General features: G+C 41.4%; 1 protein-coding gene across 1 annotated transcript in view; it reads left to right on the top strand.

Moving 5' to 3' along the window:
• The first annotated feature begins 16,847 nt into the window (after window positions 1-16,847).
• Window positions 16,848-18,948, top strand: part of LOC138367475 (toxin B-like) — a 22,712-nt gene continuing 20,611 nt past the window's right edge. The window contains exon 1 of the mRNA XM_069329143.1: window positions 16,848-16,980. Coding sequence (XP_069185244.1) covers window positions 16,848-16,980 — 133 coding nt within the window. The remainder of the gene's footprint in view (window positions 16,981-18,948) is intronic.

Here is an 18,948-nt window from a genome sequence, read left to right as displayed (position 1 = left end):
CAAACTCTTATTAATGATGAAAGAAATTAGTTTCAGAGTGCTACCTTTTTTTGATGAGAAATAATAGTTTTAGTATTACCTATGATGACATTTGTAAGTATGAGAGGATGGACATTTCACGTAATAGACTTATCAGGTGACCGTGTAACCTTAGAATTTGAGTCTATTATTATTCATTGCCTCCACTCTTGCCGCACTCTCACACACACTCGTACGCACACGCACTTTCACACGCGCATACGCATTCTCACAAAAGTACACACACACACACAGACACACACACAAACACACCTTAGTAAACAAAGATAATCTATTCAACACTGGTGGGACGCGAACAAGGGGACACAGGTGAAAACTGAGTACCCTTCGAGCCACAGGGACGTTAGAAGGAACTTTTTCAGTGTCAGAGTAGTTAACGGATGGAATGCATTAGGCAGTGATGTGGTGGAGGCTGACTCCATACACAGTATCAAATGTAGATATGATTGAGCCCAGTAGGCTCAGGAATCTGTACACCAGTTGATTGACAGTTGAGAGGCGGGACCAAAGAGCCAAAGCATTCTTCTGTCCCCCCTTACTCTTCTGTCTTCCAGTGTCGTAAGGTTCATTTCCCGCAGCCTTTCCTCATAACTCATGCCTCTTAGTTCAGGGAAGAGTCTAGTGGCATCCCTCTGAACTTTTTCCAGCTTCGTTTTGTGCTTGACAAGGTACGGGCTCCATGCTGGGGCCGCATACTCCAGGATTGGTCTAACATATGTGGTATACAAGATTCTGAATGATTCCTTGTGTGTGTGTGTGTGTGTGTGTGTGAGTGTGAAAAAATAATTGATTGATTGACAATTGAGAGGCGGGACCAAAGAGTCAGAGCTCAACCCCCACAAGCACAACTAGGTGAATCCACACACATAATACCCTCCTGGGTATGTGTTAGACCAAAACAGGAAGGCTCCGGCCACAGTAATGTATAATATATTAGAATCATTATATATAAATTTGTGTTTTGTTCTTGATTAAAAAATATAGAATCCAACTCTGTGCTCTGTAGGGCCTAATTTTTTTGTATGGAAATATAAAGGTGGAGATTTTGCATTGATGTTTTTGTAGGCTTACTGAACAGTGCTGGGATTTGTGCATTTCTGTGCTTAGTCTTATTGAGTTTATTTTTTTTATTTATATGTTCGTGTTGTAATTTTGTAACGTTTCGATTAATGTGTTGGGGGAGTGAAGAACTATTTAGTCTACCTTTCCATAATCTACTTTCTTCACTCTCTGCATATCTGCCTATCTACTCAACATTTTGCCTATCCATTCACCTCTCTGCTTATCTGCTTCACTTTCTGCCTATCTACTCAACTCTCTGCCTATCTAATTATTAACTGTTAACGTGTCTATTTCACTCTTTCCTATCAAATTATTTTTCTACTTATCGACTTATTTAGAAATTCTTCTCACCCACTTCCCTGCCTGTCTATCTACTTACTTCACTATTTTCCCATTTACTTCGTTATATATCTATCTACTTTATTCACTGTCCATGTACTTCCAGCTTTGCCCATATATTTACTCCGCAATTCTACTTCACTCTTTGTCTATGTATTTAACTCTTTGGTCATCTACTTCAATCTTTGCCTTTCTGTTATATTTCTCCCCATCTACCTCACTCTCTGCTCATCTACTTGTATCTGTTCTCTTCTACTTTCCTCTCTGCCTATTAGTTTACACGATATTTTCTCTCTCACGTCTACTTTCATTCGTTTCTCTTTACTGTCTTCTGCTTATCTGTCTCTTTTCCTCAGCTTATCTGTCTACATCTTTCTGTTTACTTCTGTGTTATCTTCTGTCTGTCTGGTCTGTCTGTCAGATGGCGTTTGTCGTTCAGGAAACCCGCTCAGTTGTCTAATTGCGTTTGTTTTTCTGTTATCTGGGATAGATAAAAACAAATTTTTAGCTTTACTAAAAACTCTTTACGAAATCTCTTAGCCTTATCAAGATCCCATTTGTTCAACTATTGACTCTTCCCAAGATGTCACCCACAACAGTTGCCTAACTCCAGGGTACCAGTTCACTGCTAGGTGAACAATGCATCAGGTGAAATGAAATGTGTTCAAAGGTATCCATCCTGTTACGGGAATCGAACCCCGGAACCTCTTGGTTGTGACGAGACTACGCAGACTACTACGCTAAATGATACTTGTGTAGCCTTCTCTTGCCTCCTTGTGTGTCACATCTTTGATGAACTCTAACAATCCGTCAAAATTACGACGCATTATTATAATTTAAATCACTGTGATTTTGACGTATTCCAAAGCATCAGGAGTCCTAATACTAGCTACCAGGGCACACAGCCTCTCATTCAGTCTACTTGAGTTGCCAGAACCCTAACTAGCGTAAACACTCACAGTGCCGTGAGTCAGATATTTCTGCGGGGTGCTGACACAAATAGCCTCATTAACCAGCAGACATCTCTCGTTCCTAGAAATATGTAAACAAAAATAAATAAAGCTTATCTATGATCTTTTAGCAGTGTGACACATAAATTCTTCTACTGCCTCATTCACATCTTCAAAGAAGAGAGAGAGAGAGAGAGAGAGAGAGAGAGAGAGAGAGAGAGAGAGAGAGAGAGAGAGAGAGAGAGAGAGAGAGAGAGAGAGAGAGAGAGAGAGAGAGAGAGAGAGAGAGAGAGAGAGAGAGAGAGAGAGAGAGAGAGAGAGAGAGAGAGAGAGAGAGAGAGAGAGAGAGAGAGAGAGAGAGAGAGAGAGGTTAGGGTTGGAACAGATGAGCAGGAGGATACGAGAGTGGTGGAAAAAATGTAAAGTTATTGCCCCCGAGGAGGAAATTAATTGCTGAGTGAGTGGAAATAATCACCTGCCACGGGGAAAAAATGACCTTGGTGGGTATTGAGCTCCTGGAAAAAGTCTCCAAGGAACTCCTAAATGAAGGGAAATAAAACTCTGTGGAGTATTTAAAGGTCATCACCGTTGAAGGTCACACCACCACCCACAGTCAATTAGTGTGATTATCTGAGGAAGATTCCCCCTTAACCCATCCTTAGGCTATGCACATCCTGACTCCTGCCATCTCCAACCCATCCTGGGGCTCCAACTTATCCTAAGGCTATGGTCGACCACATTGATGTTCTCCCCAACACCACCCTCAGCCTATGATCGGTCAAGCTGCAATCGAAAAACATATATTTTCCTTAGTTTCAATTAATAATATTATTGAGTATAGGTTTGTGCACAGAAACGTCTACGTTAGGTTAAATTTTCCGCTCGGTTTTCAGTTATTGACATGTCAGCTTTTATCAAGCTCTTCTCCTCCAAGCTACGGCCACTAGGACACCTTCGTCAATTTTATCAGTAAATAACATATTTACTTATTTTCTTCCTCTCGCGTAATCTAACGATAAAGTATGTTACAATTTTGTGAATAATTTGGCCGTGGATGGGTTAGATTGGGTGTTTTAGTTATGTTGCTAGTTATCTATATTTACAGAGAGTATAATGGTGTATACTGGCAGCAGATTTTCATTTGTTCATGTTTCATTGAATACGACTGCATATTCTGTATTGATTATTTTCAAGTTTTGGGCTTCTATCCCTATTATATATTTGCATATATATATATATATATATATATATATATATATATATATATATATATATATATATATATATATATATATATATATATATATATATATATATACACCAGACTGACTCAATCAGTCTGGTGTTGACAAAGGCTTTAACAGGGCCGAAACGTTCACCTCATTTCATATTTCTCTGTGGATTTTCCGCATATATATATATATATATATATATATATATATATATATATATATATATATATATATATATGTCGTACCTAGTAGCCAGAATGCACTTTTCAGCCTACTATGCAAGGCCTGATTTGCCTAATAAGCCAAGTTTTCTTGAATTAATATATTTTCTCTAATTTTTTTCTTATGAAATGATAAAGCTACCCATTTCATTATGTATGAGGTCAATTTTTTTTTATTGGAGTTAAAATTAACGTAGATATATGACCAAACCTAACCAACCCTACCTAACCTAACCTAACCTATCTGTATAGGTTAGGTTCGGTTAGGTAGCAGAAAAAGTTAGGTTAGGTTAGGTTAGGTAGGTTAGGTAGTCGAAAAAACATTAATTCATGAAAACTTGGCTTATTAGGCAAATCAGGCCATGCATAGTAGGCTGAGAAGTGCGTTCTGGCTACTAGGTACGACATATATATATATATATATATATATATATATATATATATATATATATATATAACCTTTTTATATATATATATACATATATATATATATATATATATATATATATATATATATATATATATATATATATATATATATATATATATATATATATATATATTTATATATGCAAACAAGCCTGAATGGTCCCCAGGCATACATGCAACTGAAAGTTTTCGGTTGCATTATATATATATATATATATATATATATATATATATATATATATATATATATATATATATATATATATATATATATATATATATATGTCGTACCTAGTAGCCAGAACGCACTTCTCAGCCCACTATGCAAGGCCTGATTTGCCTAATAAGCCAAGTTTTCCTGAATTAATATATTTTCTCTAATTTTTTTCTTATGAAATGATAAAGCTACCCATTTCATTACGTATGAGGACAATTTTTTTTTATTGGAGTTAAAATTAACGTAGATATATAACCGAACCTAACCAACCCTACCTAACCTAACCTAACCTATCTTTATAGGTTAGGTTCGGTTAGGTAGCCGAAAAAGTTAGGTTAGGTTAGGTTAGGTAGGTTAGGTAGTCGAAAACCAATTAATTCATGAAAACTTGGCTTATTAGGCAAATCGGGCCTTGCATAGTAGGCATAGAAGTGCGTTCTGGCTACTAGGTACGACATATATATATATATATATATATATATATATATATATATATGTCGTACCTAGTAGCCAGAATGCACTTCTCAGCCTACTATGCAAGGCCCGATTTGTCTAATAAGCCAAGTTTTCATGAAATAATGGTTTTTCGACTACCTAACCTACCTAACCTAACCTAATCTAACTTTTTTGCCTCTTAACCTAACCTAACCTATAAAGATAGGTTAGGTTAGGTTAGGTAGGGTTAGATCGGCACAGCTCCCTGAGACCCGAGACCGCCTTCCTTCATGACCCAGCAGAAAGAAGACCAATAACATTAATTAATTATATTATTATGATAATAATAATATAATAAGAATTGTTAAACTCGAACCTTGGAAGACCAGGTGATCGCGCACCTTAACACAACCAGTACTCCGCCTCTCGACCACGGCAGGTAGTTAAAAAGAGGTTAAAAGTCGGGAGTATTCCCCTGACAAATTCAACCTCCCCACGACACTGGGTTGTGGTGTCGTTGTGTCAAGGTGTAAGTACTGCTTGTGTCAAGGTGTGCAAACCCCTGGCTTTCCAAGGTTCGAGCCCTTCACAGGGGTGTGAGTCCCATAAGCCTTTATATATATGAGGCTTATGGGTCCCTATAAACAACCAGAGGTGGTACCTCTGGTTATATATTAACCAAAAATATATAATAGTTTTAACCACATTATGCTAATATATAATAATAATAAAAGAAATGTTAAAACTTAAACTAATAAGTCATCCAGAAAACTTAAGGAAAAGGTGACTTAAGGAAAAAAGTCACCTAGCTCACTAATGGATATCTATCAAAGGAACTACGTCTAAAATTTTATTTTAATCACGTTTATATATTTTTCTTGCGATTTTAGGGAATACAATCCCATTCAGTGTCGCCGAGTGGCAAAAATGTTGTTATTTCTTATGGTATATAAAACAAGATTAAAAAGTACGCCCCCTTTCATGAAAAGATTGTGTAGAAAGAAGGAAATTGTTTGGTAGGGGGCGGGGAAGATAATTGTTTTGTGAAGAAAAAAAAAAGATATAGTGTAAAAATAATAGAGTGAAAACTGGACAATATTGTAGTTTTGGTGAGTGAAGGCCAGAGTGAACGAACATGCAGGGCAGCTCTCGTTCTCGCGTCTAATACGTTGCAAACGTAATCGACTAGTTCGTCATATTAGCGACGCATTAGAGGAATTTCAACCCCGGCTATATTATTGTTTCCTCTGCCTCGGCTTCGATAGGTTAGGTTAAGTTGCTTGGGATTGTACGTTCCCGGTGGGGGAAAACTTGTATTTTCCAAATATTCACAATCCAAAAACAGGAGATCCGTTAAAAGAAATACGCCAATAAAACATCACAAAAGTATTCAGTGTAAAGTTTATAAACTTTCCTATTTGTTAAAAGTCTAATATAACATCGTAAGTAAAGACTGAACCCAAGTGGCACTCAGAAGATATATAAAGGGAGAGATGTGCACCCTCCTTGTTACGACCTCACTAACAGCCAGTAACACTGGTACTTTCTTTTCAAAACTTTCTAATTCTTTCTATTCAAAACTTTCTTATTCTTTCTATTCAAAACTTTCTGATTCTTTCTATTCAAAACTTTCTGATTCTTTCTATTCCAAACTTTCTAATTCTTTCTATTCCAAACTTTCTAATTCTTTCTATTCCAAACATTCTAATTCCTTCTATACAAAACATTCTAATTCTTTCTATTCAAAACTTTTCTATTCTTCTATTCTAATTCCTTCTATTCAAAACTTTCTAAGGGGCCTCCATGTCTTTTTTTATCAGACCCAACCCTGAGTCACAGGAAAGTTATTCAGAACTGGAAGTAATAGTCAATCCAACGAGAATAGAGAGTAAACAACACTAAACCATACCGTCACCACGTGTACTTCTTAACTATATATATATATATATATATATATATATATACACTTATTACATATGTACATGATATGATATCGCAGGTGTCACTTGCACACAGGACACTACATACGGACGTCTGCTCTCTTCTAACCTGGCGAGTCCACTTATATCTTTTATCGTACAACATTCAAGGTACAAACATAGCCAAAACACCTAACGTTCAACCCTCTCATGTTCCACCATGTGACGTTGTTCAACATGACGTTGTTCCATGTCTGGTTGTTCCATGTAACGTTGTTCCATGTGAGATTGTTTCATGTGAGGTTCAATATCAGGTTGCACTGTCTAAATTTAGTCCAAGCAAGTTTGTTCCACTTCAGCTTGCACCTCAACTAGTCAAAAAAGTTGCAAAACTATCACTGATTCAATACTTCATTCACATTCATACCAATCAATTCTGGTGTGACTTCCACACCACCACGAACAGAGCAGAATTGCCTCAGTGACGCCGGAGAGAGTTAATTACTTCATCACAAACAAGAACTGGTTCATCCTGGATACAGCTTCGATTGCATCCATATGCACAATATGGAAATAAATGCACTCATTGAATCGCTGCAAACACATTGAATAAATAACTGCGCAGCTTACATAGGTATGTCTCCACCAGCTGTGCCTGGAAAGATTTTATTGACAGGCGATGTTGACAATGTTGACGGAAGATTAGGAAAGATGAAGAGTATGCTGACAGGTGCTGTCCACAGTGCACATGGTATCCATAGACGACATTCGCTTAGTAGGGCTAGGGTGTCTACACATGATGGATATATAACAAGTTCTGAATCTGTTTAGAATTGGTCAAAACCAGACACAATGGATTCCAGCAGGATAAATCTAGTTTTCGGTTGGATACAGGCAAGTTAGACAAATGTTTTGTGAATGAGTCGGAACGGCTGATAACTAGATTAATGAAGGCAAACAGTTTAACAGGTTTCAAGAATTGTTTATGTAGGCACATGGGTGAGAGGGGTTGACTGAAACGGGACTTGTCTAATATGAGCTAACAGAGGTAGGACCTACACAAAATAATAATATATTTTATATTATAATTAAAGTACTGTATATTTGATCAATGATTAATGGGATATTAATTCTAGGGTTCAATTAATTATGTTGAAGCCATGAATTGTGGTGTTTTCGTTCCAGTTGCTGTCCAGGAGATATATAGAGACCGAGATAGTATCAGTATAGATTGTCTTACCTTGGAAAGTTTCAGGTATACTTTGGAGGTATAGGTGAATGTGATTGGGTGAATAATAATATGACAGCTGCCTCATGTGGGTTTACAGGTCTACAGTGGCGCTTACTTAGTATAGGGAAACATGATGATCGTGGGATTCTGGATTGTTTCAAGCGAAGGCTACACATATGTGAGTAAGGTTGGAGTGGATATACATAGGAGCTGTCTAGTATGTGTCAATAGGGTTTCTGAAGTTACTTTTATAATTCAAATAATTATATTTGAATTATAAAGGTAACTTCAGAACTTTATTATTTAATTATTATTACGTAATACCTTTATTATTAGGTTCTTATGTCAATGTGATCACTTCATGCTACTTTTAATCCCTTAAGCCGCCCAATGCAATGTGCAATTTGCAAGCTAAAGTCTAACGAGATGCACACGCTTCTCATCTTAAGAACAAGTAGTTTATGAACAGAAAACGACAAGGCCGCGGCCACTTTTTAGTGTGCCAAGTAGTGCCAGATCACACTAAGGGATCTCTACTCACTCTTACCACCTTGGCACTCACACACCTGTAGACTGGCACCACGAGATGAGTGGTATAGTGACCCACGTGGCACCCAGATGCTGGGCAGGGAACCTTGTCCTTCCACTTAATGCTCGTTGATTTGTTAAATTTTCGATCACAGCATCAATAATACGGTACTCTGGAGAGGGATCAGAAAGCATTGCAAAGTTTACGCCTTTTCTGTCTCATGATCCCCGGTTTCCATAGGTTAGGTGGGTTGTGTAGGTCCTTACGGTTCTTAATTCTTTGTTACTATTACATGGCATTATACACCCACTTCTAATTTGTCTGGTAAATGTTTATTTTTTAGTAAAATATCCAAGAAATTCTTCAAAATGCTGAAAATTCTCTTCAAGATCAGGAAATATTTCTCTTTCTCTCAGTTGTTTGATCCTCGGCCGTCCAAGTGGTTGGGCACCATTCCTCTCCTCATTCTATCCCAGATCCTTGTCCTCACCTTCTTCCATGTGCTATATAGTCGTGGTGACTCGGTGATTTATCCTTATAATTACCTTACCTTCCTCTCAGTTAACACTAATTTACTAAAGTCTAATTCTCCCAAGTCTTTAGTAATGGCTCTCACATCTGGGGAAGCTTCTCTTCCACCAAAATTACTGAAGCAATTGAGTGGAAAGCAATTCCTCTCCTCAGTTCATTTGACCTCGCTTCTAATCTTGAATCGTTCCTGCTATAAGGAATCTCCAAGGATGTGCAACCAAAACCCCAGTTTTAAATCCAATTTGGAGCACCACGACGGTACCCAATGTCATTTCAGTCCTTCATTCACGTCATATAAACTGCAGTTCTCAATATCGTGGTTATAAGAATTTCACCCACTTGGACTATTCGGGCTAAAACTCACACCATGAAAAATGCGATGCCATCGCTCAACTGGAGAGGCCGGGGTGCTCTTCTGATTTGTCATCGGATCTGAATAGATAGGGGTCAGCGAAAATGCAGGTGGCAAGCAAAGAGTATCACCGTTTTGGACAGATCCTGAGTATGAAGGTGACTGCTCAGGAAACAAATCAGAGAAAACCATTACGAACTCCATAACAAAAATAACTCGCATAGTTGGGGGTAGGTTGGCTTTATTTCTCCTGCACAGTTTCTTCAGCACAATTTCCTACAAGACTACCCCCAAAGACCCAGTTTGAACTGTTTAGGGCGATCATGTCAAGGTGAAAAAAAAATGGAGGAGAATCCTACTGACTGTTTTTTTCATATGCTTAAAGAAATTAATCCCAGTGGAATATTATAATTAGAATCTCTCCAGTTAATTAGGGGACACATACATATGTGTCCAACAGCCTTGACTAGCACTCGAACCTCAATCTGTGTTATGTGATTTGAGTAATGTTCCACTGAACCACCCTACAACAAAAATAACTAACAAAACAGTATATTTACCATAAAGAAATGTAGTTTCTATTTGATCATGCTGTTGTGTGAGAGTTCGGGAAAGTATGCCATATATGTCTGTCAATATAACAAAAATGATTTTTTAACTTAGTGGATGTGGCATGCGGCCCTCTCCACCCCCCCCCCCCCCAACCCTTGAAGTTTGAGCCGACACACAAGTGCCACGCTATGCAGAAAATAATGTGTCTCCTCCGTCCCAAGCAGCGCCACAGGTTAATTCAGACTCCCATCAAGACGAGTGTTATTTGAATACGATGATCCAAAGCGAATATTCACGTCGGCAATACACAGGATTTGCATGTTAATTGAATTGGCACACACAGTTATCTCCCGCCATATTCGCCCGCGCTGGAGAGGGACCGTGGAAAAAAAGGCACAATCCAATCTCCATCCTTCTCCCTGCAACACGTCCTCGTGCGTAACTTTTAACACGCTTTATGTTGTGGTTCCCCGCCTCTCACAACTTACAATTTTCGCTCTGGTTTTTTTTTTTTATTCGATGCGCCTTTTAATCTCGAAATTTACTGCCAAATTTGTGTTTAGTGTTTTGTGTGTGGGTGTGTGTGTACTCACCTATTTGTACTCACCTATTTGTGCTTGCGGGGGTTGAGCTTCGGCTCTTTAGTCCCGCCTCTCAACTGTCAATTAACTGGTGTACAGATTCCTGAGCCTACTGGGTTCTGTCAAATCAGCATTTGAAACTGTGTATGGAGTCAGCCTCCACCACATCACTGCCTAATGCATTACATCTGTTAACTACTCTGACACTGAAAAAGTTTCTTCTAACGTCCCTGTGGCTCATTTGGGTACTCAGTTTCCACCTGTGTCCCCTTGTTCGCGTACCGCCAGTCTTGAATAGTTTATCCTTGTCTACCCGGTCGATTCCCCAGAGGATTTTGTAGGTTGTGATCATGTCTCCCCTTACTCTTCTGTCTTCCAGTATCGTATTGGTGCATTTTCCGCAGCCTTTCCTCGTAACTCATGCCTCTTAGTTCTGGAACGAGTCTAGTGGCATATCTTTGAACTTTTTCCAGCTTCGTCTTGTGCTTCACAAGGTACGGGCTCCATGCTGGGGCCGCATACTCATGTGTGTGTGTGTGTGTGTGTGTGTGTGTGTGTGTGTGTGTGTGTGTGTGTGTGTGTGTGTGTGTGTGTGTGTGTGTGTGTGTGTGTGTGTGTGTGTGCGTGTGTGTGTGTGTGTGTGTGTGTGTGTGTGTGTGTGTGTGTGTGTGTGTGTGTGTGTGTGTGTGTGTGTGTGTGTGTGTGTGTGTGTGTGTGTGTGTGTGTGTGTGTGTGTGTGTGTGTGTGTGTGTGAAAATGAATGTATGTATGTAAATATATTGTTATGTATAGCGGCCCATTATAACAATACTCAACATTCTGTTGGAGTCATGCTCCCTCACACTCAGCATGAAGGAGTGCCAGGGAGTCATGCTCCCTCACACTCAGCATGAAGGAGTGCCAGGGAGTCATGCTCCCTCACACTCAGCATGAAGGAGTGCCAGGGAGTCATGCTCCCTCACACTCAGCATGAAGGAGTGCCAGGGAGTCATGCTCCCTCACACTCAGCATGAAGGAGTGCCAGGGAGTCATGCTCCCTCACACTCAGCATGAAGGAGTGCCAGGGAGTCATGCTCCCTCACACTCAGCATGAAGGAGTGCCAGGGAGTCATGCTCCCTCACACTCAGCATGAAGGAGTGCCAGGGAGTCATGCTCCCTCACACTCAGCATGAAGGAGTGCCAGGGAGTCATGCTCCCTCACACTCAGCATGAAGGAGTGCCAGGGAGTCATGCTCCCTCACACTCAGCATGAAGGAGTGCCAGGGAGTCATGCTCCCTCACACTCAGCATGAAGGAGTGCCAGGGAGTCATGCTCCCTCACACTCAGCATGAAGGAGTGCCAGGGAGTCATGCTCCCTCACACTCAGCATGAAGGAGTGCCAGGGAGTCATGCTCCCTCACACTCAGCATGAAGGAGTGCCAGGGAGTCATGCTCCCTCACACTCAGCATGAAGGAGTGCCAGGGAGTCATGCTCCCTCACACTCAGCATGAAGGAGTGCCAGGGAGTCATGCTCCCTCACACTCAGCATGAAGGAGTGCCAGGGAGTCATGCTCCCTCACACTCAGCATGAAGGAGTGCCAGGGAGTCATGCTCCCTCACACTCAGCATGAAGGAGTGCCAGGGAGTCATGCTCCCTCACACTCAGCATGAAGGAGTGCCAGGGAGTCATGCTCCCTCACAACTAGCATGATGGAGTGCCAGAGAGTCATGCTCCCTCACAACCAGCATGATGGAGTGCCAGAGAGTCATGCTCCCTCACAACCAGCATGATGGAGTGCTAGAGAGTCATGCTCCCTCACAACTAGCATGATGGAGTGCCAGAGAGTCATGCTCCCTCACAACCAGCATGATGGAGTGCCAGAGAGTCATGCTCCCTCACAACCAGCATGATGGAGTGCCAGAGAGTCATGCTCCCTCACACTCAGCATGAAGGAGTGCCAGAGAGTCATGCTCCCTCACAACCAGCATGATGGAGTGCCAGAGAGTCATGCTCCCTCACAACTAGCATGATGGAGTGCCAGAGAGTCATGCTCCCTCACAACCAGCATGATGGAGTGCCAGAGAGTCATGCTCCCTCACAACCAGCATGATGGAGTGCTAGAGAGTCATGCTCCCTCACAACTAGCATGATGGAGTGCCAGAGAGTCATGCTCCCTCACAACCAGCATGATGGAGTGCCAGAGAGTCATGCTCCCTCACAACCAGCATGATGGAGTGCCAGAGAGTCATGCTCCCTCACAACTAGCATGATGGAGTGCCAGAGAGTCATGCTCCCTCACAACCAGCATGATGGAGTGCCAGAGAGTCATGCTCCCTCACAACCAGCATGATGGAGTGCTAGAGAGTCATGCTCCCTCACAACTAGCATGATGGAGTGCCAGAGAGTCATGCTCCCTCACAACCAGCATGATGGAGTGCCAGAGAGTCATGCTCCCTCACAACCAGCATGATGGAGTGCCAGAGAGTCATGCTCCCTCACACTCAGCATGAAGGAGTGCCAGGGAGTCATGCTCCCTCACAACCAGCATGATGGAGTGCCAGAGAGTCATGCTCCCTCACAACTAGCATGATGGAGTGCCAGAGAGTCATGCTCCCTCACAACCAGCATGATGGAGTGCCAGAGAGTCATGCTCCCTCACAACCAGCATGATGGAGTGCTAGAGAGTCATGCTCCCTCACAACTAGCATGATGGAGTGCCAGAGAGTCATGCTCCCTCACAACCAGCATGATGGAGTGCCAGAGAGTCATGCTCCCTCACAACCAGCATGATGGAGTGCCAGAGAGTCATGCTCCCTCGCAACCAGCATGATGGAGTGCCAGAGAGTCATGCTCCCTCACAACTAGCATGATGGAGTGCCAGAGAGTCATGCTCCCTCGCAACCAGCATGATGGAGTGCCAGAGAGTCATGCTCCCTCACAACTAGCATGATGGAGTGCCAGGGAAATATTCTGTTTTTGGTTTACATATCAATTATGTTAACCATAATTGATATGTAAATCAAATGGTTTAATGAGGGTTGGTGGCAGATTGTATCCATATTTGTTGGTTTCATTTTGGTCAAGCAAGATGGCGCCTGTTGGTTCTTTCTTGTAAGTGGATGGAACTTTTAGTGGTCGGATTTGAACACAGGATGCGAACGAATCGCTGTTCGAGAAAGTACCAACCCATCCTCAGGCTAGGTTCATTCCATCCAGCGGCCGACCCCAAAGACACATTCGTCAATTTTAACATGTTGTGCATTCAAAATAGGAGTTTTCTCAAAGGTTTATGAATACGATTATATATTTCCATAATCCGCATATTTTGGAGTAGGTTAGATTAGGTGTTTAGATTCTGTTGGCACTTATTTGTATTTGTCGTATGTACGTGAAGCATTTAAAAGTTTCGAACAAAGGTCGTCAGCTGTTCGACAAATGTTCGAACGTCAGCCGTAGTGAGTCGTGTGTAAAGCGGTTTTCATTCATAAACAGGAAGGGTGTGGTTGGTGACTACAAGGAATGAACATTTAGCACACACAGAGATCACACTAACGTGATGCATCAAATGAACAAATGCACAAGGGCCGTGACGAGGATTCGAACCTGCGTCCGGGAGCATCAGTCAATTACGTAGCTCAGTCGATTAAGGGTGGTCGGGGATGATCCCGGACGCAGGTTCGAATCCTCGTCACAGCCCTTGTGGATTTGATCATGAACATTTAGCTTTTGTTGAAGAGGATGGAGTGACTGCTTAGAGCCCCTTTGGCTCTAGCACACCAAGGTTTGAGCAGCGGCAATTTCTAGCGAAGCTGTAATTACCAGATGAGCCACCTCGTAAGGCACTCCGTCGTCTGCTCAAATTGTTTGTGGAAGACTGAGAAAAATATCTGGAGCAGATTTGAAATGGGGCATCGTATCCTGGACTATGTAGTTTCTCTAAGTTTCTCAACAATTGATAATTAATGTGAGGAAGATTTCAACTCCAAGTGCAAGATATTCACAGGTGTGAATATCTGTGCCAACGTCAATTCATATTTGATTATAAATACATCATCCATGTGAACAGAGAGTAATATTTCACACTGACGGGACTACATCAATGAGAAAATCCAACCCGTTCTCACACTTGCTTCAGTCAATATTGGCTTGTTTAATAAGTGCATATGTGACATACTAATTGATTGTGAATATTTTAGTTAACCTTGAAAAGCTTCATAGAAAACACCGACCTCACCTAACCTTCTTAGTATGTTAAGATAAGCATCGTATTGCTTCTTATTTACAATTATTACTTAACCTATCAACGGTATAGGTTAAGTAATAATTGTAATTAAGAAGCAATAAGATGCTTATCTTAACATACTATGAAGGTTAGGTGAGGTCGGGGTTTTCTATGACGCTTTTCAAGGTAAACTAAAATATTTACAATCAATTAGTATGTCACATATGCACTTATTAAATAAGCCAATATTGACTATAAGCAAGTGCGAGAACGGGTTGAAACATCCGTAGGAGCCGTGATGAGGGAGTTCGAACCTATGCTCTGGTTGTTCTCCGGTCCACGCTCTAGACGACTATACATCTTCCCTGTATCACCACTAGAACCCAAAATTAATCTCTTTGCCCTAAGAACCATTTCTAGTTCTCACACACGTTGAGTCCTGTAAGTCTTGTGGTCTTATAATTAATTCGTTTTATGATTGGCTCGGATCATTGTCGCAATTTCAGATATCTGTCATGTGATGGACGTTTTAAGTGTGTCTCCGAGTTATCTTATGATGTAAACGCACCTGTGGTTGAGGCTATTGGGACAGTGGTGGACAACTTTGATTGGGATCCAATTAACACACCTCTGGAGGTTTCAGAATACAAACTTTTCAGAAAACAGATTGAAGCTTGTATTAAAGAGGCACCGCTTCCTCAACTCTGATGATCTCATGTAGAAACAAGTAGATGGTGCAGCTATGTATTTCACCCTCGGTTTCCTATCTGTGGTTTTTTACATGAGTACTGTTGAGCAGAATTGTTTTTTATTTTTGTATTTATATATATACAAGAGTTCTTACATCATTGTTGTAAATCCACTAACACGCATAGCGTTTTGGGCAGGTCTTTATTCCTAGTTTTCCCCTGGAATAGTAGGCATCCGTCAGTCTCAGGAGACTAAGGAGATACGCTCTGGTATCCAGGGCGCCAAGCCAGGGAATATCGATATGGAGGCTGTCACCCAAGCAGCAGGTCCACCTCTTCTGGAGCTGCCAGAACGAGGTTGAAGCCAACAACGAACTGCTTTAGGGAACTCCAGCTCCGGATTTATCCTCGAGGTTGACTCCTGAAGCCTTTCCCAAAAACGGGTATGGCCACAAGGCAGCGGAGATTAGAGATGAAGGGTTTGCCTTCCCTTAGATGAGTTGCTGACCCAGGCTGTCAAGTCCCATCTACCCGGCGTAGCTGGCTTGAAGGCGCCAGAGACACGCCCTCACACCATCATCTGTCAGTAACAGACCAGGAGGTGGACTCGGTTGTCAGAGGCAATTTGAGACACGCGGTAAGGGAACTTTGCATAGCCCCGACAGGGGTGAGGTTTAAGATGCCAGCCCCCTAAAGCAGCGTCTCGGCGCCATGGGCCCCAGGAGGTCGACACCCAACTCCCACAACAGCAGAATACGACCCGCCAAATCGTTTAACAACCAGGTAACCATTCACTGCAGGATAAACAGAGGCTACAGTTAAGGAATGGCGCCCAGTCAATCCTCCCCGGCTAGGATACAAACCCAGGCCAAAGCGCTCGCGAAGCGCCGAACGAGTGTTTTACCACTGTGCCACGGAAACTTGTTGACATGAACCTAAAACAGGCAGGGTGACACCAGGAGTATATGGGACGCTGGCAAACATTAGAACGTCGAATAGAAACCTAAACCAGGACGCATTCAAAGCAGTCTACACAGCTTTTGTCAGACCAGTCCTGGTATATGCAGCACCTGCTTAGACTCCATACCATGTGAAACATAAAACTAAAATTTAAAAAGTGCGGAGGTTTGTAACTAGATTAGTGCCAGAGTTCAGAGGGTTTAGTTATGAGGATAGGCTGAAGGAACTGGATCTCACAACCGTGGAGGACAGAAAATTGTAGGTGATATGATAACAACGTATAAGATATTGAGGGAAATAGACAAGGTGGACAAAGACCGCGACTTAAAGTTGAAAGCAGGACAAGAGGACACAAGTGGAAGCTGGATACACAAATGAGTCGAAGAATTGTAAGAAAACATTCGTACCCTGTACGGGTGGTCAACAAGTGGAATGCACTAAGAGAAGAAGTTGTGGAAGCCACCTCCATTCCAAATCTTGAGGAAAAGTTCGGCAAAGATATTGAACGTTAGAATAGCGAAGCTTTAACACAACAGATATAAGGAGGCTAGTAGGTGGGGTATAGTGAGCTATTCCTCACATCCCCGTAGGCACTGATAGATAATTAGTGATAGGAAAGTAAGTTCTTGCAGGAACCTGACATAGAACGCTTGGTTCAGCTTTAGGAAGTTTGAGCGAAGTTTCGTGTGTAGTTTCACTTAGGAGATGGTGAGAAAGCTTCACTCAAAAGGGCTTACGGGCTCACCATAGCCCGTGCTACTTGTAACTTTTTGTTCTGAGTAGCTGAATCTAAAACAGCAACAACAACACTCCCAACACATAACCTGCGTGGCGTAGATAATGTTTCCCCAGCTGATATCATAACGAGTCTCCTCGTTAGCTGATATCATAACAAGTCGAGGAGAATATGTCTCCTCCGCAGATATCACAACGAGAGCTCTTACGATGATGTTCGTCCATCAGCACCATGCGTCAGGTCATGTCAAACTGTGTAATAAACTTTGAAGAGTTAATTTGCCAACTTTCTTCCCAAATGAAGCTGATAAATATGGAGAAGATTCTTATTAGAATCATTAATAGAACAATTTCTGATATATTAAATAACTAATCTTTATATATACATATATCTATGTTTTGATAAAGAGAGAGAGAGAGAGAGAGAGAGAGAGAGAGAGAGAGAGAGAGAGAGAGAGAGAGAGAGAGAGAGAGAGAGAGAGAGAGAGAGAGAGAGAGAGAGAGAGACAGACAGACAGACAGACAGACAGACAGACAGAGAGACAGAGACAGAGACAGAGAGACAGAGAGACAGAGAGAGAGAGAGAGAGAGAGAGAGAGAGAGAGAGAGAGAGAGAGAGAGAGAGAGAGAGAGAGAGAGAGAGAGAGAGAGAGAGAGAGAGAGAGAGAGAGAGAGAAAGAGAGAGAGAGAGAGAGAGAGAGAGAGAGAGAGAGAGAGAGAGAGAGAGAGAGAGAGAGAGAGAGAGAATAAAAGGAGTGGAACTTGCCGTTCCAGAAAGTCACATATAACATTGATGCAATATTCCAGACCACAAAAATATCCGACATATATATTTTATTTTTGCAGTCAGTATCCACGCACCAAATAACACTTTTTAGATATGTGTAAATTCAGAGCTTTTAAACAGACAAAATCAGTCAAAACTCTTGTTTTTTTATGAAACAGTTCTTCAGTGTGTGATGAAATTTTAACATGTTCAGGAAAAGCACAGGAAAAAGTAGGTATTTATTTCGTTTGTTTGTATATAATATAATAGAACATCGTTCTGTTATTGTGTCCGAGGTTAGAGGCCGATAGAGGATCACCCAGATTTGCACAGTAATTGCGGTTGGTGATGTGCCCAACATTGGCTGGTCAGAGAGGGTACCACAGTGAAAAGATTACAACTTGACATAGTTTTATAATAAACCTGAGGACAATTCTGGTACTATAGCCAGCAGTTCCCCTTATGACTCAACCCAATAAAAAACAAAAAATAACAAATAAATTATTTTTCTTATAATTTTGCAAAACAGCATGCACTGATTTAAGGAAATGTAAGAGAACTAATCTGCTCATTATATTTGCCATCAGTGATCTTGTGGTCCTGGGTTCGATCCCAGGCGCCGGCGAGAAACAATGGGTAGAGTTTCTTTCACCCTATGCCCCTGTTACCTAGCAGTAAAATAGGTACCTGGGTGTTAGTCAGCTGTCACGGAATGCTTCCTGGGGATGGAGGCCTGGTCGAGGACCGGGCCGCGGGGACACTAAAAAGCCCCGAAACCATCTCAAGATAACCTCAAGATAGATCAGTAAAGAAAAGAAGTATGTGTAATGTCATTTTGATGAAGATGATATAGCAATATTATCAACAAGTTATAAACGTTGTTGCAACGTTATCAATGGGTCTTATCAACGCTGTTGCAACATTATCAACGAGTGTTATCAGTGTTGTAGCAAGGTTACCAACGATCTTTATC

This window comes from Procambarus clarkii, chromosome 22 (genome assembly GCF_040958095.1).
Source record: "Procambarus clarkii isolate CNS0578487 chromosome 22, FALCON_Pclarkii_2.0, whole genome shotgun sequence".
NCBI classification, from domain to species: domain Eukaryota; kingdom Metazoa; phylum Arthropoda; class Malacostraca; order Decapoda; family Cambaridae; genus Procambarus; species Procambarus clarkii.
This window is presented reverse-complemented; position numbering and strand designations above follow the sequence as displayed.